This window comes from Ammodytes marinus (genome assembly GCF_949987685.1).
Source record: "Ammodytes marinus genome assembly, chromosome: 13".
Classification (NCBI taxonomy): domain Eukaryota; kingdom Metazoa; phylum Chordata; class Actinopteri; order Uranoscopiformes; family Ammodytidae; genus Ammodytes; species Ammodytes marinus.
In genome coordinates this window covers 21,893,990-21,921,212 of record NC_137217.1, presented here as the reverse complement: position 1 = coordinate 21,921,212, position 27,223 = coordinate 21,893,990, and the positions used below count along the sequence as shown (strand labels likewise).

General features: G+C 38.9%; 3 protein-coding genes across 4 annotated transcripts; 1 reads left to right on the top strand and 2 right to left on the bottom strand.

Annotated features, from left to right (window-relative positions):
• Positions 1-394: 394 nt before the first annotated feature.
• On the bottom strand, positions 395-4,742 carry mrpl51 (mitochondrial ribosomal protein L51). The gene is made up of 4 exons (XM_080040241.1): positions 4,590-4,742; positions 4,294-4,396; positions 1,315-1,422; positions 395-812 (listed from the first exon to the last, which is right to left on the bottom strand). Exons 2-4 carry the CDS (start codon positions 4,382-4,384, stop codon positions 616-618), a joined length of 396 nt encoding a protein of 131 aa, XP_079896367.1. The 5' UTR covers positions 4,385-4,396; positions 4,590-4,742; the 3' UTR covers positions 395-615.
• Positions 4,743-8,026: 3,284 nt separating this feature from the next.
• lag3 (lymphocyte activating 3) lies at positions 8,027-10,905 on the top strand. Its single transcript, XM_080039174.1, has 8 exons — positions 8,027-8,196; positions 8,303-8,423; positions 8,632-8,852; positions 9,165-9,425; positions 9,550-9,867; positions 9,993-10,250; positions 10,393-10,514; positions 10,788-10,905. The coding sequence occupies exons 1-8, from the start codon at positions 8,148-8,150 to the stop codon at positions 10,881-10,883; spliced, it is 1,446 nt and encodes a 481-aa protein (XP_079895300.1). The 5' UTR covers positions 8,027-8,147; the 3' UTR covers positions 10,884-10,905.
• Positions 10,658-26,564, bottom strand: plekhg6 (pleckstrin homology domain containing, family G (with RhoGef domain) member 6). Of its 2 annotated transcripts, none has more exons than XM_080039172.1 (15): positions 26,461-26,564; positions 24,617-24,839; positions 23,744-23,878; positions 23,290-23,427; positions 22,485-22,580; positions 22,311-22,361; positions 21,875-22,024; positions 20,403-20,513; positions 17,283-17,432; positions 16,188-16,322; positions 15,807-15,926; positions 15,556-15,688; positions 15,218-15,333; positions 13,184-14,730; positions 10,658-11,569 (listed from the first exon to the last, which is right to left on the bottom strand). In XM_080039172.1, exons 1-15 carry the CDS (start codon positions 26,478-26,480, stop codon positions 11,389-11,391), a joined length of 3,306 nt encoding a protein of 1,101 aa, XP_079895298.1. In that variant the 5' UTR covers positions 26,481-26,564; the 3' UTR covers positions 10,658-11,388. The 2 variants fall into 2 exon arrangements, with proteins under 2 accessions (XP_079895298.1, XP_079895299.1); XM_080039173.1 differs by lacking the exon at positions 26,461-26,564 and adding an exon at positions 25,740-25,891.
• Positions 26,565-27,223: the final 659 nt, after the last annotated feature.

Sequence of the window (27,223 nt, the reverse complement as noted above, 5' to 3'; positions counted from 1 at the left end):
TGAGGACAAACGGGACAGTGGAGAATTGAAACTTGCAAATACCAAAACAGGACCATCTTTAAGGACAGAAAAGCATTAGGAAAACCCATAACACAGTAACATTTAGATAAATACTATCTCCATAACACAAGATTTATTTTATGACCCCTTGCTGGGTTGCCAGGTTTATTCCCACCATTTATCCATTTTAAGGGCTCCTCCCATCCTGAGCTCCATTGCTGTCCTTTAAACATTAAGTGGGATGGAGCTTATTCTCTATTCTAAGATATCCGGTCAAGACCACCATAGCCTCCCTCCACAACTTCACTATAGGCGACCATCTTGTCACTGTCTGAGCTTAGGCCCTTTATGGCAGTTAGAAGAAATAAAAAAAAAGGTTTCTTTTGTAGTCACATTTTTCATTCTGTATTTTCAGGCTTTATATCATATTTTGTGTTTGTCAATACATGGAAGTACAGAAAGTATAGTACTTTGAAACACACAAATCTTTTCTTTACATGAACACTTAGAACTTAGAAAACAAATGGCATTATAAAGCATGAGCTCAAACAGCTAGACTCCCAACAGTCCTTATTGGCTGGTCAGATGTTATTTGCAGGAATGGTTGGTACAGTGTTAGCGGTGTTTGCCGATGCGATTGAAGCGTCTGTAGAGGAAGCGTAGCCTCTTCTCCAAGTTGTGTCTGTCTAGAGTCAACATTCTGTCTCCCACCATCTTCTTCTTCCTGACTAGTCGCTGCAGTTCATTTCCCTTGAAAGCTTTGACCCAGCAGGGGGCCCTGATGAGGTCTTTGGGATGAACTTTGAAGTCACCTGCCGACACAAAGAGAGCAGATACACGTTTTATTTGGTGGTGTATTGTGTGAGAAAGCAAGCAAAAAAGTAGGAAAAGCACAGTTGGGATCAAAACTGAGAAGGAACCATCCGAGTCAGGACGTTAAATAGGTCTAGTATTTAATATTTATCTTTTCAAACTATCTCGTAAGGAACTTGTTTTGCAGTCATTGAGAATATACCAATACCATATGAGCAAAAAAGGTTATTTATTAGGCAAGACCCTTAATGATAACTGCCAACCTCCAAGTGTATGTCGCTTCGGATAAAAGTGTCCACTAAATGACATGTAATGTTGTGTAATGTAAATCTATTCACAGGAAAACCCTTCTAAATCCAACCGCTTAATAGTACATCTCAACAGTTTTATAATGCAGAAAAAGTCAACTAAAAACAGTGTTCATTAGACTAAAAGAACAAAAATACAGAGAAAGTGACTTCCACAGACTCAGATAAGCTTAACATAGTGCAGGACACTTACCTAAGATGCCGATGTTATCATAAACTCCATACATGCTCCTCTTCTCAGTCCACCTGTCCACCTTCTTCAGCTCTGGGATGGCGTGCATCCTGATCAGGCAGCAGGTACCTGAAGAGAGCAAATGGTTTCATGGCAGTATTCAGAACCTGAGTGTCTTTTGCACATACTACTTCAATTAGGCATAGTGCTGCTCCAAAAGGTAGATGAAGTGATACAACATAAAGTTAATCAGAAACATTTATTTAAAAATGGATCAATCGTTTCGGCATTATAAAGGTTAAATGAAATGAAATTATCAAGCAGGACGGCAGTTTGCAGCTTTTTCTGGTTTGTATAACTGAAAATATATTAGGCTCTGATACAACAAACAAACAAACACCACAATGGGGTTCATGAAATTATTATACAAATTGTTGTTGATGTTGTTGTCCAGAGCTGTAGGTTTAGACAAAAAAACTAAACAAAAAAATAATAAAGAGTGTAAGGATATGAAAGACGATTGGAGTCCTTCAATAATTTTGCAAATTAAACAAATTTGCTAACATTGAACATACACTGCCCGACCCCAAAAAAGTCACCACCTGGATTTAACTAAGCAAATAGGTAAGAGCCCTCCATTGGATAAAAAACTGCAGTGACTCATATGTTTCAGTTGGTAATAAGGCAAACCTTAAACGTTTGGTAACATCAAATTGTAAAAAAATCAACAGTAGAAATCTTGCCTATGTCTTACAGTGATAGTATGAGCATTTCCTCACGCACAATGCAAAGATAACTCAAGGGATTGGGACTTAACAGGTCTGGTCTGATGAGTCCAGATTGACCCTGTTCCAGAGTGATTGGTGAGGGTAAGAATTAGAAACATGGCATAGGAAGTGATGCTCCCCTCATGCCTACTGTAAAAGCGTGTGTTGGCAGTGTAAAGTATATTGCTTCAGTTGGTCAGGTCTTAGTCTGGCTGAACCGTTTCCGCCAGCGTCGGCTAACAACGCTACGCCTCCATTTCCTGTTGCTGGCGTTCCCGTATTGAGCTCCCCCTCAAACTAGGAAACAATTCGCTCACAGTCAACCTGTGCAACACACACACACACACACACACACACACACACACACACACACACACACACACACACACACACACACACACACACACACACACACACACACACACACACACACACACACACACACACACACACACACACACACACACACACACACACACACACACACACACACACACACACACACACACACACACACACACACACACACACACACACACACACACACACACACACACACACACACACACACACACACACACACACGGTGTGAGAAGTCACATTACTGTAGACAGAAATAAAGTGTGGCGATACTTCGGTATAATAATATTGGTGGCGGATCCTATCTTAGCCTAGCCTAGCTGTCCAACTTCATTGTACAACTTCCCCCGGGCAGAAATACCCTCATAAACTCTGGAAAATGAAGCGAGGGGGTTTGGATTGAGCACCGGACCTTATAACCAGCTAGATTAAGATCCGCCGGGGCCGCCGATGATAATGTTACCAGAGATAACACTGCGTGATTACGTGGCTAGTTAATTCCGGTTAAGTTATCCCGTGAGCTCCTCGGGGGCTAAAGTGTGGTGTCTTGACATGCTGGTTAGAAAGCAACACACTGTGTATTCCTTTTGTCTTTAATAGTTTTTTTTGTGGCGTTTGCGGGTTAGATTTAGCCATTTCTCTGACAGCCTCTGGACGTGAAGACGTTCCATCAAAATAAGTTCCCCCCGGCACTATTTTGCAGGACACCGCTGCTGCTTCCCGGGGTTAGCCCCGCCCTAGATGATTGTGATTGGTTTAAAGAAATAAAAACAGGCCAGCCCAGTTCCCCCCCCCCCCCCCCCCCGAATAGACAGCTCTAAACGGAGTGCTTCCAGACCATACTATTTGCTTTAGTTTGGTCTGGCTTTGCGAGACTAGTCAGGTCTAGGTTCAGCAAATGTATGTTCCATAATCAAAGCTAAAGGTGGTCCAACTGAATATTTGAGAGTGTGTTTTTTTTTCGTCGGGGCAGTTTATGTAATGGTTTTGCCAGTCTGATCAATACATTTTTTCCCACAAAAAAAACGTTGAAATTAAGACCGAATTTAAAGAATGTCTATAAAAGTTACATTGACTTCATGAACCAAACCATTTTTAAAGACCTGTCAAAATTATAATTAAGATATTTATAGAAACTATAAGGCCTAAAATTCAGAATATTGGATTTAAGACTACAGAAAGACTTTAAGGACCCACAGAAACTATGTGGTCTGTTTTCTGTGCTGTTGTGTTGTGTAATTCCCCCAGAATATACAATTTGTCTACTTTGATCTAATCTGATGGTCGTGAAGTTTCAGTTCACTCAGCATTATAAAGATAGAACACTAGGTAAAAAAGAATAAAAATATAACATATGAAAAGATATAATTAAAAAAGGTGCTAGGAGGAACTTAAATATTTCTGAAACAGTCAAATTTTTCCTCTGATGATCATAAATGGAATGTAACAGCAAACGAGACCTTCAGTGCAAAAATAACTATTTTAATATAGTTTTTATTAATGCCTGTATCATGGGTATGCTCACCCAGGAACAACAGCTGGCGTAGTAAAAACACCACCGCTTTTGTCCAAAGGGGGTGCAAGAATTAACAAACTGAAAGTTCCTCGGAGCACCTTTAAAAAGGTCAAAGTAGTGTACATATATAATATCAAAGAGACCTATATAACTTAAAGGAAACAACACATATATAAGTGACAAAATAGCAAAACTATATGAAAGTGACGAGTGTAGGCTACGATGTCCATGATTGCAAATCATCAATAAAGCGAATCACTGCACAATGTAACATGTAATAGGCTCCTGTTTGTGCAGTAGGCCTATACACACTAATGGTTTAAGATACACATTAAGCAGTCACAGTAGTCTACTCACCAGTGGAGATGGTCCTGGCTGTTTGGAGCAGAGTCCCCGCAGACTGACAGAAGGACACTCCGGCTTTCAGCATGCCGACCAGCACAGACATATCTGTAGTTTTCTACAGACACAAAACAACTATCAACTTCACATGAAAGGTGTCCAGTTCACTCAGGTAACGCAGTTATTTGACCCTTAGTAACTATGATGTTATGATCCTTTATCGTGTTTACTCAGCTTTCCAAATAACATTGACCCCTAGCTTTAGCATTAGCTTGCACACTAGTTTGAGAAAATACAGTATGATAAATTACCAGCTTCCACGTCCAGCAGCGACCGTGTGCCAATCAGTTATTCGGATTTTATTACAAAACAGTAATTAATTCCGGACACGGAGATATAATCCTCCGACAATACACTTTATTGAAGCTTCAACATGCTCCTGGTCGCCTCCATCTTACTCTCTATCCCAGAATGCACTTCGGCACGTAATATAGCGTACCGTAATATAGTTGCAGCGGCGCAAAAGCAATCGTCTGATGGTCTTCGCACCTTTTCACTACCTTTTTTTAACCAGTAGTCGGTCACATACGACCAAAACATGTAAGCGGTTATTTCTTGAAATTAAAATAGCGAGCATTAAGCACCCTAAAATGTGTCTAATTCATGGACACAGGCGGGCTCTTCGCTGCCTATCCTGTTGTCAGTGCAAATTTGATTAATGAAAAAATAAATAGCCTAAATAAAAAGAGGATTAAGTGTTCAGTTATGGCTTAATTGCAATGCATAATTCCTTTAATTGTTATGATGCGGTATCTATAAAAGGGTTGTAGAAATTAAGGTAGTATCAGGTGAGGACTTTGGCTTACACAAAATATTGGAGTAAAGGTTTAAACTAAGAAATATAGATTGGATTTAACTGATCAGATTTATTTAGTGAGATCAAGTGTTAAACCTTTTAGCCCCTCTCTTCATACTCAAACACACACATGCACACAGACATACTGGTACTTTCAGTCTTACTGTTAAATGGAATATTTGATAATTTTCAAAGAACCAAGTGCACCAAAACTGATCTTCATTTTAATTTCATTATTGCTAAGGTGTCAACGAGTCTGTGGAAATTTGCACCAGACAAATTATTTTTAAACATTAGATTCCATTCGCAACCACACTGCAATAGCCTGTGCAGAGAAGAGTGACCGTTTTAATGTAAATGTGAATGCCATAATTTCCAAAATAAAAATTTAGAATGCACATTTGTTTTTAGCTTTTGCATCACATACACATTTCATCTTTCCATGTTTCCATCATAGTGCTGAACAAAATGCTGACCTAACAATTTTTTATTTAAATTCTCAGCAGAGCAGCATTTTTTTTAATCTGTGCTCTGCTTCCTCTGCCAGTAAAACTCAGTGGAACATTATAGTTCATCACCTACACATATAGACTAGAATGCCGCGATATAATCATATCACTTATTGAAATTTAACCACAGCCGGGTTTACAATAAGTCAGAAAGTGTTAAGACTGAGTGTCCTCTGTGTTTTATTGCCTATTAAGGTTAATGCTGAAAAACTGTGTCTGTGACCAGAGAAGACAAAATGATACAGGAACAAACTACTCACTTGCTGAACTTCTACAGAAGTGATCTGATTTGACTATTTTCCGAGCTCATCCTTATTAACATAATCCTCTGCATTTCCTCAAGCTCAAAGCTCAGTTGTTTCCACATGAGGGGCTTTTTCCATCCCAGCACGGTCACTTCATATTCAGATACAGTATAGGTGACTAAACATCTGATTTAGGAAAGACCACCTCACAATATGTGACACACACACATGTGCCCCCAACTTTGAGCTTCACAGAAACAGTTTGTGAAGTGAAGCCACAGCTTGAAAAAGAAAATACAACCCAGATTAAAATTTGAGGAGAAAGCTCTGAGTCTGTGTGGATGAGATGAAAAGATTTGAGACGTACAGTATCGCACCCCCAGCAGTCACATGGCTGCTACCAAGGAAAATTGTGAAGAAAAACAGCTCTTTGGTTTCACCCACACATTCTCAGGTGTCTCTATCCATCTGTATGAAAGTCTATTTTCTCTAGTTGATTTAAATAGCTGTGCTTTTCACTCACAATAGATTTCACAAACCCAATTTTTAATCACAGTTTATCTATCTATCTATCTATCTACAGTCTAGATAGATAGATAGATAGACAGATAGATTGATAGATAGATAGATAGATAGATAGATAGATAGATAGATAGATAGATAGATAGATAGATAGATAGATAGATAGATAGATAGATAGATAGATAGATAGATAGATAGATAGATAGATAGATAGATAGATAGATAGATAGATAGATAAAAAAATATATATTGCTTTTTAATAGTATGTGCATGGTGAATGCAAGTCTGTTATGATATGGGATGGGAAGATGTTTTATTGGAATTGCATAGATGTGTATTGAGAATAGTATAGCTATGTTAACAAACATGTATATATAAAGATGAATGAAAGGTTAGAAGCATAAACATTGAATTAGTTCTTCACAACACTCAATAATGAAGTTGTTTGCGCATATAGACATTTTAATGTATAGTATTCATCGAAAACTATATCTTCTCCTCAGACATTTGATATTGTTACAACTGTGTTTTTTTGTCATACATTATCTTTTTATATGGTACAATGGGTTCCCACGGGAGTTGTTATTGCTATTGAAAAATAAACCCCTACTATTTTCTCACAACTGCATCTGCGTGTTTAAAAAAAAAAAGTTAAGTTATTAATCAAGGTCTCAACAGATATGAATTATGTTACAAACACAGTACCAGTTGTAGGACAATGTAATGATACATTTCTTTATAAACTTCAACCTACATCTTCATATTTAATTTTTTATAAATGACATGGAACAACAATCCTCACATGGCCTTTAAACAAGTATTTGACTGGCAGTGTAGGCCCGTTTCTACTGCACAAACAGTGGTTCAAGAATTGACGACAAGGAAAACAGAGAAGCGAGAATGAAGGAGATGATTCACTTTTCATGAATATCCATCAGAACAAGATACCAGAATACTGAATGGCGTCGTTCTCATTAGACCGGGGATGATGATGATTGTGATGAGGGTTGTGAGTTAAGCGGCGGTTTTCAATGCAAGTGACTGGCAGTGACGAAGGGCAGTGACGAAGAACAAGTGTTGAGGAGTGGTTTGCCGTTTGCAGTTTTGCGTTCTCGGTTTCAAAGCAACAACTTAAGCTTCCGTGAATAACACTGAGGTCATTTGTAAACAAGTAACATATAACTGCAATATGTGGAGAATGGTTTTAACAGCTCATTTGGCACAGAAACATTTCTGTAAAGTACAGTTTGTCTTTCAGTACATGCCATTGTGCGTGGACCCATACTGTGCTTATATCTTGTATATGCTTTGGCTCGCAAATTAAATCATGTAACATATTGTCACAAAGTGTATTTCAATGTTAACAGAGTGGAGTAGAGAGAATCCGTGGGAGGAAGTGGGTCCCCCTTGTTTACATCTGTCTTATACTTTCCAAGCTGACAAAGATATAGACCGCATCACCGCAAGTCACTTGATCAGAGCAGAGGAAATACCAAAAACTCTCCTCCCCCAATCAGCACCCACACGCTCATATATATACCTCATCAACCCAGCTCACACAAAGACATCAGAGAACAAATGAGGCAGAGAGTAAGACAGAGTTTAGAAAGTGGAAATCAGAGAAGAAAGAAAATTGAGTGTGGGAAAGAGATAAAGAGATAAAGATTTAAACAGCAGCGCAAAGAACAAACTGGAAAAAAATTGATTTAAAAAACAAAACAAAAGCAACGCAAAAAGATGCTGTTGGAGTATTTCATCTTTGGGTTGATAACCTTTCTTACAACAGGTAAGTTTTTTGATTTTTGTAACATCTTTTGTGGTACATCAGATGCAAAAATAAATTCAGCCAGAAGGTGCACAATTTATTTCTAAAGTGATTGTTTCATCCTCAGTTGCTCAATGTGAGGTCACAGAGGTGTTTGCTGAACCTGGCTCTCAGGCTGTATTACCCTGTAAATCCAGCCCTTCGTCCCCCTTTTCCCCCGCTATCATCTGGAGCAGAGTCGGCAAAGGGTAAGACATCTTTTTGTTGTTGTTTGCTGCCTCTGATTGCTCCTTTCCCTCTTTGCTTTATCCAGCTCCAAACACCCATCACTCCTTTTATTCCCCTCCAATGTCTGCTTCCCCATCCATTCAAATCCTTCTTCAACTTCTAACTCAAGAGTTATGTCTATCTTATTTACATCTATAAGCTGACAATGCTGCTTGTCTCTGTCCACAGCACTGTTTGGAGAAAGCAAAAGAGCGGTCTGCAGTACTGGGGCTCTAACTGGTCACAAAAAGGGACTCAACGCGCACAATGCCCCCACTTCCAGTTTGAAAGAGGGGACTACAGCCTGCAGATTAAAGATTTGAGGCAGGACGACGGAGGGGTATACTCCTGCAGGGTGGAACATGGAGGCACGTTCACTGAAACCAGGGTCACACTCAGAATCATTAAAGGTGAGGACTGCAGCCTTCAACCCCTGATGTTTGGACTGTCAATACAATCACTGCCGAAAATTCAACCTAATGAGACACGGATAAATCTGCGATTCAGCCAAGACTTATAGTAATTCCACCAATTGTTTTAAAGAAGTGAAATGAAAATCTAATTAATTAAAAAACTTATTAAAGAATGTATGATTTTGAACCTATCCGAGCATACGAATGAACTAAGGGGTTTACTTAAATTTCATCTGTATGTGGACATCTGTATTATAAATTAGCTGTTATATGTGTCAGTAATCTCATTCTCATCGTTATTTTTTACAGTGTCCATCTCTCCATCAGTTCCCATATGGGGGAGCGACGTTTCCATCAGTTGTATCGTGACTCCTTGGCCTTCAAGAGCCACAGTGCAGTGGATGTTGAACAACAGCCCATTTGTGCCTCAGACTGGAACCCCTTCAAACAGAGAAACCGCTGAAAGTGTTGTGAGGGAAAAGGCAACTTTGAAACTGACAGGAAACTGGACCTGTGTTGTGGGCTACAAGGGCAGGGAAGAGCGAGCTTTGATAGCATTGACCGTGAAGGGTACGATTCTGAACAAATGAGACGTAGAAGACTGAATTATTTGAAGAAATTAAGCTGTTTGGTTCATCTTTTTTTTCATAGCAGAAGTTCTTACTGTTATCTTTCACTTCCCTTTCTCCAACAGGAATCATCCAACCACAGAAAGACGATACGAAAGTGTATGCTGCCATGGGATCTGCAGTCACACTTCCCTGTGTGTTTTCCCCTGGTTTAATTCCCTCTAGCCCGGTCTGGGAGAAACTGAAACCAGGGTCTCTGTTTAAACCAGCTCTCGACCAGCTCCCTGCCTCTTTCTCTCCATCCTCGCCGTCCTCTCAGTCTTCTTGGGATCAGTCTGCCAGTGTGACTGAGGTTGGGTTTGGGGATGAAGGCAGGTACAGATGCTCCGGGACCGTAGAAGGACAACGGTTGATGCGAAATATGAAGCTTGTTGTTGCAAAAAGTAAGCTTACATATAGATTTAGTTCAAGCGTGACTTAAAAAATCCACTTCATTTATTTATTTTTTATTATTATTGTTATTATTTTTTGCCTTGAATATCGATACATTTTACTGTTTTTTTCTCAGTTGAAAACAGCATCCCATCCCAGAAAAAAGCCTCCAAGTCACTGAGCTGCCAACTGAGCGACGTGAGCGAGGTCATTGACTATGAGTGGGTCCACCTAGTCTATGACCACAATGGGACACAGTCAGTCGGCTCCATCCAGAAAGGGAAGACTCTAAGTTTAAGCAAAGCATCAGAGGAGAACTCGGGAGAATGGGCATGTCGTTTCTACGGGAAAGAGGGCATTTTGGGAAATGTAACATACCACATTCCCCAAATGAGTAAGTTCTGCCCTCCTAAAATTCTTCTATTGATGCTGTATGATACCATGCTACAAGTAAATATATCAACAAACTGGATTTGATGCAGATGAAAAATTGTGCCATAAGCTGACTGTTTTTAATTCATTGCTGTTCCCTGCAGGTGCTCTGAGTGGAAAAAAATCATCAGGTGTCTCATATAACACCGCTGCCGTGGTCGGTCTCAGCATTCTTCTCCTTGTTCTTCTGTTGGTTTTGGCTCAGATGTACAAAAACCACCAAAGGGTAAATATCTTCTTACATCTCTGTGAAAAACATGTATTCAAATGTCAAAGAACATTTTTAAAAAAGAGAAAGAAAGTCACTCATGTTGGATTTCTTTTCCATATTTCTTTATAATATTTATTTTTCATGAAAGATTTTTGGCACTGTGTCAATTTTTGTTGTTGTTGTTTGAACAGAGTTACATGTATGTTTGCATTCACACGTCAGATTCTGATGTCGTCGCCTCAGTTTTTCTCAATTAAACAGTTTTGAACGTGTGTCTTTCTTCCACAGAGGAAAAGGATCTTTCAGTACCCTGCACTGGAGACGATTGTTCATACCACCTCCAATGAGCGGGAGGAGAGAGAAAGAAACAGACAGAAAAAGTAAGGACACTTAAAAGCAAAGGCATTGTCGGAAAGATGTCACAGTGGTATACTGAAGTGGGATCTATCGCCTTCATGCCTCCAATACGTTGGGAGACCTTTTTTTGCACAAGTTGGTATTTTTCAGAGCAGACGTTGTAGCAGTGCTGCTGTTGAATTTGAAATGTTGTATATTATTCTTTTATTTGATTTGTAACTGTATTTTAATTGTACAACTGTATGTCAATCACATGTTTTAAATAATAAAGTGAATTTAACAGAAATACGTCTGGTATTAATTTGTTAAATTATATGAAATCAGAACCTCCCAGTTCTATGAGAGTTGGGAATTATTACTAATATAAATAATATATACATGTATTTTAATTTCTCAAAAAAATATATTACATTATTATTTTACATAAATTACAGAATATTTACAACTTCAGCAAACTGCTGGAAAAAAACATCTGTTTGTTCTGTTAGCTAAGGTCCTTTCCCTCTTTAGTGTGCCTTAGCTTATCAAAATGCTACACCTGACTACACTCTCCATCGTCTTGCACTGAAACTCCGTAGAGATCGAAGCGGGCCAATGATCGGCTGATGCCCTCCAGAAGCCCCTCAACTCCAGGCTGTAAGTGATCCATGACTTCATCATCATCAAAGCACCAACCAGACCAGTCCACATTAACACCATCCGAGAAGATAACACTAAAGAAGGTGAGAGATGGAAACAGATGGACATAACAAATTAGTTTAACACATTTACATTTACTGTGGAAGTCATTTCAACACATCTCCACATCTGAATACAGAATGTGCTCAGGTTCACTCTTCCTTCAAGAACTGCCACTGTGCACAATGCATTTTAATTTTGTTATTAGGAAGCCTTTCTATCTGGCCAAAAAGTTTAAAATACCTAAAATGACTAGCATGCATATAATAGTAATTAATTCCAAAATGCAAAATTAGGGTAAATCAAGAGAACAGTAAAATGGAAAAAATAAAAACTTTAATAATGCTATGAGTATATAAACTGTATATTGTATGGTGCAAATAATTAAACTATCAGAAGTTAATTCAAATAGCAAAATTAATAAAAGTTATTACAATGAGATAAATCTGAAAGATGAACCACGGTGTAAACAATCCACGATTCAGAATATTCATAAGAACTTTGGCAAATACTTTATGATATACAAAGGGCATTCAACAACTGAATAGGGACTTGGGTAATTTGTGTTTCCGTTCTGACGCAGTCTGTCTGTTACCAGCTTACTCAACACTTAAAATCTTCTGAATTTGACGGTTTAAAAATACATTATGTTATTAAAAGGAAAAATGTAAATGTAACAAGCATAAACAAAGTCTTAAGAGGACCTGCATACTGACAATGTCTATTATTTAAAGCCAGAAAAAGCAAAACATCCGTCATGTGATGATGCTGAAAATATCCACTATAAAGGCTGTAAATGGATACTCTGACATTGTGGATTATCTGTTATGACATAAACTTTATTTGAATATCAAAAACCATAACAGTAATAGAGCAGCAGTGTGGAGTCACGTTTTTTTTGTTTTTTTTATCTTCTTGTGGTTTTTGCTGTATTTAGATTTTTCTTTGTATATTGTAAAACACTTAACTTTTCTTTTAAGAAATACACCATACTTGAGACTATTATCAATCATAATTTATCTGTTAACTTAGTAAATTGTGTTTTGTAGTGGCCAGGAATTAATTTCTGTTGTTGGTCCAGTAAGTGCCTGCTCTTATAGGCACTCAGATTCAGACTGTAAAAAATTATATTAATCATATATAAATGTGTCTGCATGTTTCTAAAACTGGGAAGTTTATACTCTTATCAGGAAATATATTTGCATGTTTTCTCTGATACTGGATGTATTTTAACATTGTTTTAACGCTTAAGTTTCCTTATTATTGTCTATTTTATTGTTCTTAAAGTATTTGCCTCCCCTGTATGACAAATGGACTTAATTAATTATTTTTATTGGTTACATTGTATAACTTGTTGCTTGGGATGTTTTTGAACTACCTTAATGCTCCATTGGACATGTGTTAATTGGTGTCTCTGTTATTATTGTATAAGAGTTTGTTGTTTATCTTTCAACAATTTACCACTGGGAATAAATGAAGCACTGTCTTATCTTATGTTATCATTTGTTTTTTACTGTGCATGGGAAATTATAAATGTTTTCCTTTTTGGATTAATACATTTACCCATCAAAACAAAACCCATGCATTAACTAAACAAAAGTTATTTAACCATGAATTTGTTTTTAAAGTAAAGTAAACGTGATACTAACCTGTCCCTCTTCCCATCTTCATCTCCGTCCACCAGCTGCTCCTTCCATCCTTTACTCACTGTGAGTGCTCTGTGTCTCATAAGCTCCACCTCTTCCTCCCACTCTGACTCACTGGGCGCTGGTGATGGCGTGGTGGAAAATGAATGAGACGGCGAAGGATACCTTGACCTCAAATTAGCGATTTTCAAATGTCTGTCTCTTTTGACCTCATCTTTGTCCTTCACTCTACCTTTGGCTCTTTCCAGAAGACCCTCCAGAGGCGAGGTTTGTCCATGAGAACTGTCTCCTGAGGTGTGTGACTGTGTTTCCGCCTCTCTGGGGAATGTGTACAGACTATTGTGCAGGCGAAGCCCATGGCCTCCTTCAATGACAATGTTCGGAATGGAGGCACTCCTTTGGGTTTTCAATTTGGGCCTTTTGTCATAGGAGGTAAGATCAGGCAGCTCAGATTCAGACATTGTTTGTGGATCTGGAGAAGCTCTATCATAATTGTTCCAAAACATCCCTTGGTTCGGCCTGAGGGAGCCCAGCTTTAGCACCAGGTGTGAATCTGAGCTTTGGTCAGAAGGAACAGAGTTTCTCTTCATATTTCGGTTGTAGTCTGAATTGGAGTTGGAGAAAGAGTAGTTGTTTGAAGCAGAGTTCTCCGGCCCTGAGCCCTGGTAAAGCTGCCTAGATGTCTGAGCAGAAGGGCTCTGATGGGTTTGCCTCTTTCTCCGTAACCCAGGTGACCTCAAATTTCTGGAGAAACCCCAAGCCTCTGAGGGCATGTCCAGGTCTCCAGTCTGACTGATGTTGGAATTTTTTCCAGAGTCCCGATTCACAACCGGAAAATGTAAGTCTCTCTTTATTGAGTCTCTTATTCCTCCTTCTCCTGATTGTCTTGAAAACTCAGGCCCCTCACTTGATATTGTCGGTTGGTCGGCAGGTTGTGAAATACTATCTTCGTTCATTGGGTAGTCAACATCTGGATATCCATCTAGTAAGAAATTATGTGGTCCAGCTGTGTTGTATCTTAACGGATCTGCCACACCGCTATAAATGAAATGATGCAGATTTGGGGTAGATTGCCCCCTGTAGTTCCAGGTTTCCAGATGCTCCTGTGTCATCACTGATTCAACCATTTTCCCTTCTTCTTCTTGGTGGATCCCAAATTGCCAACCTCTCACTCCCATTTCAATCCATTCATCTCCCTTGACTACTTTTTGACGACCAGCTAAGCCCCTAGGCACAGATTTACGGTTACTGTCGATGGGCAGAGGTTGGAATAAGGATCTAACAGTATTGTTTGTGGCCACTTTATCTGGAGGTTGATATTGTTCCTCTGAATCTTTTGCTGCCATAATCCCGTTCATTGATTCAGGTGTTATACGTTCCTCAGTAAGTTCATCCACAAAAGTCTCTCTTCTTGATTGTGCAGGAGGTTGTTCTTCTGTCTCTATTTCATCAATTGTGGCTTCTGTAACAGGTTTGGCCTCCAGCTGCTGGATTTTCCAGTTTTGCAGTCGTCTGTTGCTCTCTGTCTCTCTAAGGTTCCTCAGTGCTTCCTGGCAACACACAAACAGATCAAATAAACAAAGCATTCAGCAATGAACAAGTGTCTCATATAAGACTCTACTGCTATGCTTACAGCTTTTTAGCTAAATGCTCACATGCTCACAACGACAATGATAAAATGGTTATGTAAGGTAGATACAATGTTTACCTTAGTTAAGCATGTGGGTTTGCTAAAATGTGATAATAAGTGCTAAACACAAAGGACAGATGTTGCTTATCAGTTTTACAGGTGCAAAGTGCTGGACAAATAGAAAATTTTACCTGAGGAGGGCGCAAAACAAAAAGTCAGGGGATCACCAAATACTTTGAGTCATGCTCTAAAACCCACAAATGTACAAAATGTCCTAGAGTTGCTGACATATTTCGCTCTGGATCAAAGTGTTGGACAGACAATTGGTCCCTGTATCCACTCTGCTAGCCTGAAGACAAGTTACATTGAACTGTCATTCATATTCTAAAGATTTGGTCAGTTCTTACCTTTGCCTGGTGGATGGTGGATACCCATGTGGAGCAGCTCTCCGATGTGCTGGTAGCAAATATGTATACATTCATAGCGCTCTGAAGCTCACCTACCTCCACGAGAACAAATGAAGCTGAGAGGAGAGGATGCATGATTAATAGAACTATTATATATTTACACAGAACCAAACAGTCTTTGGGTGTGAGGGTGGGATGTGGGTGGGGTATGTTCGGGAAAAAAGGGGAAAACATTTGTAATCATTGTGCTACAATTTCTTTGTTACTTACATTTAATAAAAAAACGTTTGAAAGAACCAAACAGTCTTGTACCGTGTCTATAAAAAAGTGTTACTTACAGCCATCTTTAAGTGCTATGCAATACGTCCTGTCGAGGGCCAGAGGAGTTCGGATTACTTTCAGCCGCTCTCCTTTCTTCTGGGCTTTGGTTATGAGAAGCACATCTGAGAAAAGTAGAGCCACCACCTCCACCTGCATCATATAATGTATAGAAAAACACAAGACATTTAAAAAAATTAAATAAAATGACAAGGATGTTCTGAAGAGATATTTAAAATTTACAGTTTCTGAGTTCAGTGGCTTTGCTAACCTTGCTGTCTTTTCTCCCCCGAATCTTCAAATTCTCCTCCAGCAGCAGCTTACGTACAACTGTAGGACCGACTCCTCTGATGGGGCATGTTAGGTCAAACCGGCAGATCTCTTTGACATACTGTGAAATAAATCCATTATGTTAGGTATTATTATTACTGACTGATCTGAACTCTCACATCTTGATAAAGTGTCTGTTAGTATTTCCTGTTTGAAAGTATATAAAAAACTCCAAAGAGACTTCAACGAGATGCAAAGCTACTTCAAAGATGCTATGTGAAAAACCAACTCCAAAGACGGTCACTTTCATTCCTCTACATGTCTATGACCATGGTGGGCCTATATTGTCTGTTTCCTTGAACGGAAAATCATCTTTTTTTACCTTGTCAATGTCTTCGTTTATTCCCTCCACCTCGTATCCCTCCACCCTCTGAGCAGAGATGATGAGGGCCAGCTCCTCATCTTTTAGCCTCAGGTAGTCATTGATACTCTCCAAAAAACTGTTCAAACTGGATAGCTGGATAGGAGCAATAAGATGATGGTAAGTGAGTATTTTTCTTTTTTTTTCTTTTAAGATTTTTTTTTGGCATTTTTATGCTTTATTGATAGTGTAGAGACAGAGTAGAAATGGGGCAGAGAGGGTAGTGACATGCAGAGAACGACCGAGGCCCATTGGGGGGACGCCCTACCAACTGAGCTAAGGGCGCCCCCAGTGGTTAGTTTCGTTGCCTCACCAAAGGAAAATAAATCTGAATTAAATATTGAACAATACTGAATTTAGACAGGGAAATATTCATATACATTTTAACAAGAACACTTTAAAAATGTCAGATAATATGTGAAAATTGTTGATTGATTGTTTGATGTTAATTTGTGTAAAAGGTGTTGAAGGTATTAGATCACTATCAGGTTATTAAATCAATATGCTGAATTAACCCATTAGTAGTTACATGATGGAATATGTTACATTGGAGTTACTCTAAAGCTGAAAAAACAACTTTATGTATATGGTGTCATTGACTTTTAGAAGGACAATATCAGAGAGGAATTTGACAGATGGCAGCATCCCCCATAACCCAATTAGGGTCAAATAGACAGTTTAAAAATGTATATTTTGCCAATGGTTTATTAATGGTTAGCTGCCATACCCTGCCCTATTAACACATTTTGGTTTTAAAGACACATCTGATATGTTTAGGAAACTCAGAGGGTCACCCCTCAATGATCTCTTGAGGATAAATAAAGGTAAAATAATAAGTAATCTGGAAAGACAAGCTGCAAAAATACAGTACAGAAAATGCCTAAAATTGCATTAGAATTACTTTACATATATACACAGTATATATATATATATTCCGGCAGGGACAGTAAATAATATATTTAAAAAAAATATATATTTACCTTTAAAACTTAACTTACCTTTAAAAGTTATCTTTAAAACTTTAGGGAAATGAGAATGTTAAACAAGGTTTCTCACCATGCCTTTGAGTGTGTGCTGTACATGAGGGTCCTGGGTGGTTTTCAGGACGGCCTTGATTAGTAGAGGGTACTTTGTGATCCTCTGATGGGGTATGGCCTGCATGTCCCCAAGCCGCATCCGCGCACACTGAGGGTGAGTCTCAACCCACTGTATTGGACAAAATATTCATCAAAATGATCTTATGAATCTTTTTTGTGGAGATTTCTAACCAGTTTTAGAAAACAGTTCCAAATAAAAATAGTTATTTCACCATATCTATCAAAACAAAAACAGAAACTACCACAAAGACTCAGTGGGATGTTTTTATTGTGTTTGATTTGGTTGAGAAGACCCTTAAAAGCCCACCAGGTATCATTTCTTGGTAAAATGGAGCTTGTGGGGCTTTAAGGTGGCTTTAATTTGAAGATCACCACCCACTCAGGTTGACAAGTGTGACTTTATGACATAAAGGAAAAAGCAAGTGATGAACAAACAATGTGTTTACCACAGTAGTGGTTGTATACACACTGGCATTACTTTAGGTGTTACTTTGTTCCTACCAATCCCTGATTTTAGTCTTCCAGGCTTTATTGTAATTTTCAACAAAAAAGGGACACACTGGTCCTCCCATAAACATCCTATGCTTAGTTTTGTGATAAATAAATCCTTATAGGTGCTTTTCAGTTGGATTCATTCGGAGAAGTGGTAGGGGTGACAAGTGGTTGCCCATCAGCAGGCCTGCCTTAACCTGCCACTAGGCCCCGGGGCTGAGAGGTTTCGTAGGCCTCCCGGGCGGCGGTCTTACTATACAGATGCGTAAAAGCCATGTTTGTCTACACCACAATATCTCTATTGATGAAATACAAAACACTTAAGCTATCATGTACTTAAACCCCTTCCTGGTCTAATGACTTTTAATAACCAAACACACATAGTTGGTTACAGTGTTTTTCCAAGGAATGGAGGAGTCTGCGGTGGAGACCCTGGCCCTTCTAGGGGGGTCCGGGGCCATGCACCCCCGGACGAAAAATTTGAACCTTTTAAATTAAAATGCATCAATCTGGTGCACTTTGAGAGGAAAACTAAGGCTAAATCAACTGTGTCCTATGTGAGCTATTTAGAACTATTTTCTGGAATAATTTGGAGACACAGAAATACCAAAAAGCAGAAACAAAAATATAAAGGTTTATAAATCCAGTCAGTCAGCATTCCATTTTTTTTTTAAATAATCCCTTATCCCAAAGCTACTTCTCTCTTTGAATTCTTCGTTTTGTTTTTATTGGCTCAACTCAATATAGGCCCTTGATCTGCGTTTCCCCGAACAATGTTATTTAAAAAAAATAACAAAAATGTACTGGTGAATGAATAACTGCTTTGATGTCTTCCAGTCAGGATTTCGACAACACCACAGTACTGAGACTGCTCTGGTTAAGGTCCTCAATGACATCCACTTAAACACAGACAGTGGCAAAAGTTCTGTCTTAGTTTTACTGGACCTCAGTGCCGCTTTTGACACAGTTGACCACAGCATATTACTAGATCGACTAGCAAACTGGGTTGGACTTTCTGGAACTGTACTAAGCTGGTTTGAATCCTACTTAAAGGATAGAGACTACTATGTGTCAATAGGCAATTTCACATCTGAGCGGACAAATATTGAATGCGGGGTCCCCCAAGGTTCCATTCTTGGCCCTCTTCTATTTAACATCTATATGCTCCCACTAGCTCAGATTATGAATAAGAACAAATTATGCTACCATAATTATGCAGACGACACACAAATTTACATAACCATATCACCAGGAGACTACAGTCCGATACAGGCACTGAGTAAGTGCATTGAACAAATCAATGATTGGATGTGCCAAAATTTCCTTCAATTAAACAACGATAAAACTGAAGTAATTGTCTTTGGTGCCAAAGATGAACAATTAAAAGTCAGCGCACAGCTTACATCCGTTATGTTAGAAGCCACACCCCAAGCCAGAAATCTTGGTGTTGTTGTAGACTCCGACTTGAATTTCAAGAAACACATAAAATCAATTAATAAATCAGCCTACTACCACCTAAAAAACATATCAAGAATTAAAGGGCTTATGTCTCAGCAAGACTTAGAAAAACTTGTCCATGCATTTATCTTTAGTAGACTTGACTACTGTAACAGTGTCCTTGCTGGCCTTCCAAAAAAATCTATCAGACAGCTTCAGCTAATTCAGAACGCTGCTGCTCGAGTCCTCACTAGGACCAAAAAAGTGGATCACATTACCCCAGTTCTGAGGTCTTTACACTGGCTTCCAGTCACTCAAAGAATTGATTTCAAAATACTGATGTTGGTTTATAAAGCACTAAATGGTTTAGGGCCAAAATACATTACTGATATGCTGATAAGTTATGAACCGTCCAGAGCCCTTAGGTCGTCTGGGACAGGTCTACTTACAGTCCCTAGAGTTAGGACTAAACGAGGAGAAGCAGCTTTTAGTTTTTATGCACCAACAATCTGGAACAAACTCCCAGAGAACTTGAGGTGTGCTGCAACTCTCAGTTCTTTTAAATCGAGTCTGAAGACTTTTTTGTTTCCATTTTAACCTGCAATTTTCATTTTATTTGCTTCTTTTATTAAATCGAGTTTTCATGTTTTTAGTTTTTATTTTTATTTGCTTCTTTTATTCGCTTTTAAATGTTTTATAATGTGTTTTATGTATTCTAATCTTGCCCCTGTAAAGCACTTTGAGTGGCCTTGTGTCTGAATTGTGCTATATAAATAAACTTGCCTTGCCTTGCCTTGCCTTGGTGAATGATTGGCCCCCTGATCTTCATAGGCCAAAAATAATGTGATTTTTTTCCTTTTTCTTTACTGGCTCATGATAGGCCCCTGATCTTCATAGGCCCTAGGGTTTCAGCCCAGGTAAGCACGTGCATTAAGGCGGCCCTGCCCATCAGGAAGCGACTATGACAGGTCGCCCACAGGTTTATAAAAACCCCACACACCATTAATAACCGAACACTTAGTCATCACATTTAATTCCAGTCGTAATTATGACGTTTGTGTGGGTGAGAGTTTCAATACAGTGTGTTTTTCATCCTCACAAGTGTTTTAGACTATTGCAGGCTCTGTGTGCGTCTGACATATTAATGTACCTGGACATAGGTGAGGAAATGTGGGTTGCTCTCCATCTGCCTGCGTGTGAACTCCAGATTGTTTTCCTCCTCCCAGCAGTAATGCTGATAGGAAGAGAAGCGCTCATGGAACTGCACACAGAAATAAACAGGAGGATTAATGACAATTTGAAAAATCTCCATTACATTTTACATTTATTATTTATTTGGCAGTGACATTTACTTAATACCTAGGGGGCAAAACCCCCTTTTTTTTTTTAAACAGACATGGAGCGTTGTAAAAGGTTGTTCACCAGAAATGATATCCAGGACCTTTCAGAATCCCAACCTGGGTGGACAACCTGGTCAACAAGCTGCTGGAAAGCTACAGGGGGCCGACATAGAGCAAATCAGAACCACTGTTTAAGCGAATGGGGGTGGGCTAATAGGGAATTTTTTAAACTTATAGATATCATTATAAAACTTTGCAAGTTGATTACTGACATTAAAACAACAACTTTTTGTATTACAGTATTTTCCAAAAAGTTTGAATAAATATGAAAAATCATCAATATCTTACTAATGATGCGTAAATTTGCATATCTGCAATGCCCCAAAATCTAGATGTTGGACAAAAGCAGAGTCAATTTGTTTTTAAATTTTGAAAACAAAACAAGTGTCCAACTGCCTGAAGCTTTTCCTAATCACGGTTCAAATTTGATCAATAACCCATAGAAAATGAATTTTTTACACTGTTTTTTCCAAGGGAATGTCTAGCCGTTTCCTAACCAGCTGAGACTCCAAAAGGACACTTTTGGTCCATGGCACATGAAATGTAACTGTGTAAAAAATGTATTTTCTATGGGTTATTGATCAAATTTGAACTGTGATTAGGAAAGGCTTCAGGCAGTTGGACACATGTTTTGTTTTCAAAATTTAAAAACAAATTGACTTTGTTTTATTCCAACATCTAGATTTTGGGGCTTTGCAGATATGCAAATGTACGCATCATTAGTAAGATATTGATGATTTTTCATATTTATTTAAACATTTTGGAAAATACTGTAATACAAAAAGTTTTTGTTTTAATGTCAGTAATCAACTGGCAAAGTTTCATAATGATATCTATAAGTTCAAAAAATTCCCCATTAGCCCATCCCCATTCACCCCCATTCACTTAAACAGTGGTTCTGATTTGCTATGTCGGCCCGCTGTAGCTTTCCAGCAGCTTGTTGACAAGGTTGTCCACCGAGGTTGTGATCGTGGAAGGTCCTAGATGTCATTTTTGGTGAACAACCTTTTACAGCGCTCCATGTCCATAAAATCACTTTGCACCCTATAAGGTTGAGTTGCATTATGATAGGTCTAGTTTTGATGCATACATTTTTTATCTTCTTTTTTTAAGTTTTTGGCACACAACTTGTCCAGAGCAATGCACTTATATATTTAGAAAAGACAGAAGAGAAAAACACCGCTGAGTTTGTTTGTAATCCTTGCAGACATATATTTCCTACCTGCAGGCAGCCAGTCTCAAGCCTTATGGGGTCAAAGGGCTTTCCTGTCGTCCGGACTTCGTGCAACATGGGATAAATCACCTCCTGCCAGAACAGCTGATGTGAGACCAGGATGGAAGGGAGGTTGGAGTAAATCAGCTCAGGGGTCACCTGTTGTAGGAATGAAAGTCGAAACTAAATTAAATAAATAATAGTGTTAAAGTTTAACTCCCCCTTTGTGGTTATTTTCCATCTTCTCAATGGAAATATGTTGTTGTGCTATATTTTCCACTTGTGCATTGTACTCTGTATCAGTGAGAGCGGATGTTCTTGTCGTGTCAGTCAATGTATGTCAGTGCAGTGGTAAGCAGAACGGTGGAAAAAAAGGCCTGTATATTAAGTGTCTTGTTCAGCAGGTTCCTATGTAGATGTTAAGATGCATGCTCTGCAGACTGACCTCCATGAGAAATCCATGCTGGTGCAGGTTGAGAAGAGCTGCCACAACCAACTGGGAGAAGAAGACACAGCTATGTTAAATATCCTGTGGAAGAATCCACTTTTTAGCACTAATATAAAAATAAATGCTGTATTTAAATGAGACCATCAGGACAGGTAGAGATTGACATATTACATCTCTGATGATGATTAGCTTGTTGATGTAGGTGAGCTCGGTATGGACAAACTCCCACAGCGCCTCCTGCTGGTGTCTCTGCATCCTAGACATTGTCTGGCCATTATAAAAAGACGAGAGGAGAGAGAAAGGAAAGAAGACATATTAGAATATATGTATACACACACACACACACACACACACACACACACACACACACACACATATATATATATATATATATATATATATATATATATATATATTATAAATGCATTATAAATGTAAATGTACTGAATGGGTATTTTACATTAAGAGCAGGAGAAGCATTTAAAGGATTTGGCAATATTTTTCTCATTGTCATCAAATCCAATGAAGGAACAAAGGTAATCTCTAGGTTGTTTTATCCTTCCCTAACTTCTCTGGAACTCTAAGATCCTGCTCTTTTATCTTAAATCTGTGATGTACTTTTCAAATTGTCAATACGTTAAATGTTTTCCTAACACATCTGGGCACTACAATTTTGAGCAGACACTGCTCACACAAAATGGATAATGAATTCATTGGGGAGTGTTTGCAGCTGCAGATTTGGTGCTCCAATGAGGACTTACAGCCGAAGGACAGTACATGAAATTAATGACTGTTCCCTTGTCCTTGTAAAACTCTATGCCACAGAGTAATTACCATAGTATATCAGCCGATTTCTTCACAGGCAATACTTCTTAGTGAGATCAATTCCTTGTGGGTGTAAGTCTCTTCATGGGATTTGATGACAGTAAGAAGTACAAAATAGAATATGGCCTTGTTATCTTGTAAGGGCCCTTACTGAATGAGAGTGCACTATATCTGTCCAGTTTTTCTCCAGCGTCGTTCCTTGACTTTCCTCGTTCCATCTCCAGCTTAGACTGACTGGCACAGGGTAAGCCTCCAGATGCTGCTTCAACGCATCCAGCTGACCTGTCTCCTGCAGGGGTGGTTAAAGACACAGAGGGCCAAAATAAGAACGTGGGAGGATAGTAGGAAAAAATGCATAAGGCCAAGACCAAAAAGAGGAAAATCTGATGTCAGAATGAATCAGTAGTTGAGTAGTGATCATCAACCGTTGTTGTGAATACTTGCGGTCATGTGTTACATTTACAAGTGTGCCAACGGAAAATGAGAGGTGCTGCAGTTCTGTTTCAGTTGCTAGAGCTTAAGTAGGCCTACAGTTAGAGCAAGTTTGTATCTGTTTTTCTAAGCATGTCAGCATGCAGGGTGATGAGCGTAAGACAACATAATACCTCAGAAGCCAGGTTCTTCTCAGGCACGCCCTGGCTGAACAGGACCTGTCTCAGTGCAGCTCTGGATTTGGCTCCTGCAGATACCCCCTTTCTCACCGTTGCAAAGTCGGTTACAACCTTCTGCTTGGTCGGCCTCTAGAAAGTAAAACAATATATAAAATCATTTTTAACGTCATGTGTTTTTAGCCAAGGGATTAATTTTTTCCAACAAACATTCCTAAAATATGAAAATAACTGTTCAACATTTGAACCTAGACTATGTTATGTACCCATTATTTGGGTTGTACAGTGTGAAGTGCAAAGTGTACCTAAAGCAACAAGTACTTGTTAGGCCAAATGCCCCCTTTCAAAGTGTCATATACTGTATATTATAGGATTTTGATGCATTATTGTTTGACCAGCATTTGTTGTTGATGTGAATCTGATTTTAGCTGCTAGAAAGTATTGGGCCTGTTGAATCTGTAAAAGCTTCAATCAATTGAGCCATAAAACTGTTGAGAATATTTTTTTACCTGTTTTTAATTAAAACAACAAATATGTTTTATCAATGCATGTCTGTATCTCAAATAAATAAAAAAAATTGATTACTAAAACAAGGTTAAAGTATTCCAAAAACTAAATTCGACAAAACATGTCCTCATAAGATAAATGTTTCACAGAATAATGCTCCAGTTACATGTTCACTTTTTAGTACGAAAAAGAGAAGTTACTGTATGATGCAGTACATCCATGTCTGAAATGTAGAGGAAAAAGGTAAAGCTAAAGTAACTCAAAACCGAACTCGCGCAGCACTTGATTAAAAATTAACATTCTACATTTGGTATGAGTTCAGGAAGCTGCCTCCCACTCTCACATTTTTGACGTTTCACTTACCTGATAGCCAAGCGTTCTGAATTTCTTCTGTTTCTCTGCTGACCCCCTGTGGTCATGGTTGCTCTCTGCAGCGGCTGCAGTCCCGTCGGTAGCGTCTGGCTCCCTACTTTCTGTGTCCCTCTGCTTCTCCCCGTCCACACCGTCTCGCCGTGGCCCCGCTGCTTCCTCCATCACTGATTCATTTCCCCCACCGTTGTTTACATGTGGAGCTTTTGAGGAAAGGCTGATGATATGTACACAGAGTTACTCATTGGCTAAATAAGGTGTGTGAGGCCACAGAAGAGCATAGTTTGCTACAAGAAAAGACGTTAGAGGCATTAGAGAGTGGATGACAAACATTGTGTGCTTTGTTATTTATATCAATGTTTTCTTTAGAAGCTTTATAAATGCTTGTTATATTAACTGAATTATTATAAACAAATTGATTCATTCATGGTTACAGCCAGCTGGCTTCGGACTCCTAGAAATAAAGCATGTCCTGATTGTCACCTGGTCAGTGAGCAATATGGAACTGATGAGAACCTAAAGGCTTCCTATCCAGATTTGTTAACTGCATCAAATGAAGCCTTAAGTAATCCAGCGGAAAAAAGCAGAGATTTGACAAAAATGAAACTAATATTAAATGAGTTTGTTAGCTTTCCTTATTCTGTATATGCGACTTCCTTCATATTTATCTTGCAAACACTTGTGATTGTCTTGACCCCAAAGGTGGGAACCTCTTGTTGAAGATATCATTTGGTATATAAGTTAGTATATAACAATGTTCTTTACAACAGATTAATCAAATACCAAACAAGCAGAATAGTAACCCACACGACGAACAAGAAAATATAATTTGCAAAAACAGAAATAACCTTAATTCAAATATCTGTCTTATAAAGGTAGGGCCTAATAGTAAGAGGTCAACTTTCCCCAAAGACTTGTGATTCTCACTAAACACAACCCTACAATCACAGAGGATAACAGCAGTCAGTTAGGCAGCCAAGCTATCATAGAAGCAGAAATCATTACTGTTGCATCCTACAGACAGCATGACTCGGTTTCAACAGGACACTGATAGTTTTGCAGAGCTCCAGCTCCAGTTTCACAGACAAGCGAATTGCAGTGTAACTTCAGAACTCACCTGAAATAACTTCCCACAACTCAAACATGATCACACCTGGAAGAATGTCCTGCTGCAGATTCAAGTTACAGCTCACAAACATGTCTCTCTATTCTCAGGAAGCTTCTTTATCTCAATGCAATATATTTTAACATTAGCCCTTTTTTGTGCACTACCAGGTCCCTGCTGCTGCTACCTCTCAAGTGCAGTGTGGGTTTACTGCCCTAACAGGTATAAGCATGATCATATTTATCCAGGTTTTGGAAGTTATTCTGAGTGCAAACACACACACGCCCCAGCAAACACGCTGCAGGCAGGTACAGTACACACAGCATTAATCCAGTCAAATGCTGTCAAACATCAAAGCATTGACGCAAGTGCTCACATCCCTCTGTCAAAGCTGTTCAAAATCACTGTCTGTATCCCACAGTAACACAAGTAACTCAAGTTTTTCCGTCATTAGATTATATTGCAAGTGTAACGGTTTGACCTATTGAAAGACTGATAAAGTGTCTTTCAAAACAAGCACCCTGGTAGTTTTATAGCCTCAGTAAATCAACAAAACAGATGCCACAGTACGGCAAGTGGGTCCACACAGCCGCTCTAACATGAGTTACAAGTTACAAGTCATTAACCTTATGAAGACATAAAGTCAAAGGCTCCTGTTAAGTATTGCTCACCCTCACTTTACCGCACTATAAGCTATAGTGTGTTTTCTTAAAGATACAATTATAGACTTTACCTGGGCTTGGTTGGATCCATTTTGTTTCACACAGTCATCTTTGGTTTCTGTTAGCTTTCTCCTCCTCTTTCACTCTGCCCGGATTCTGTCCCTCCCTCTCTTCCTTTCACCTGCACCCCTGTCTTTCTGCAACTGGCCCGACGGGAACAACTGGATTATGCAGCCAACAAATCAGTGCTCAGAGTTAGTTAAAGTGTCACGGTTAGAAGTGTTTAGAGTAGCAGAGGTGATGACTAATTTGTTTGGGGGAAGATCTATTTTTGCCTCACGTCAATCAGGCTATTTGATGATCACCCTGAGCAAACAGGGGAACACATTCTAGGAAGGAAGGAAGACAGGGAGGAGAGAGGTCTTGAGTATTTTCATACAACAGAAACGCATATGTTTTTGCTATTTACGTGACAGAAAGGGAGGCTCTGGTGTCAAAATCAACCACTAAAACCCGGTGTTCGATATCTCTTGGACAAGCCAAATCAATGTAGCTAGAGAAAAGGAATAAATCCAATCAGGTCTAAAAAAGACAAAGACTTGACGGTTAAACATTTGTCTTTAACTAACTAGACAAACATAAGTTAAACATTTGTATTTACTTACTTTTTTGACCTCCTGAACATAAGTGATTAAATATTCAAAGCTTCAAGCTGGAATGTAGACTGGCGGAGCGCCTAAAGTTAAATACACCATTACATCCTTGTTAGCAACCTTTTCCCCCCATTGCCACTTAATCCACACACACACCCACATGCATTCTCAGCCTGTAAGT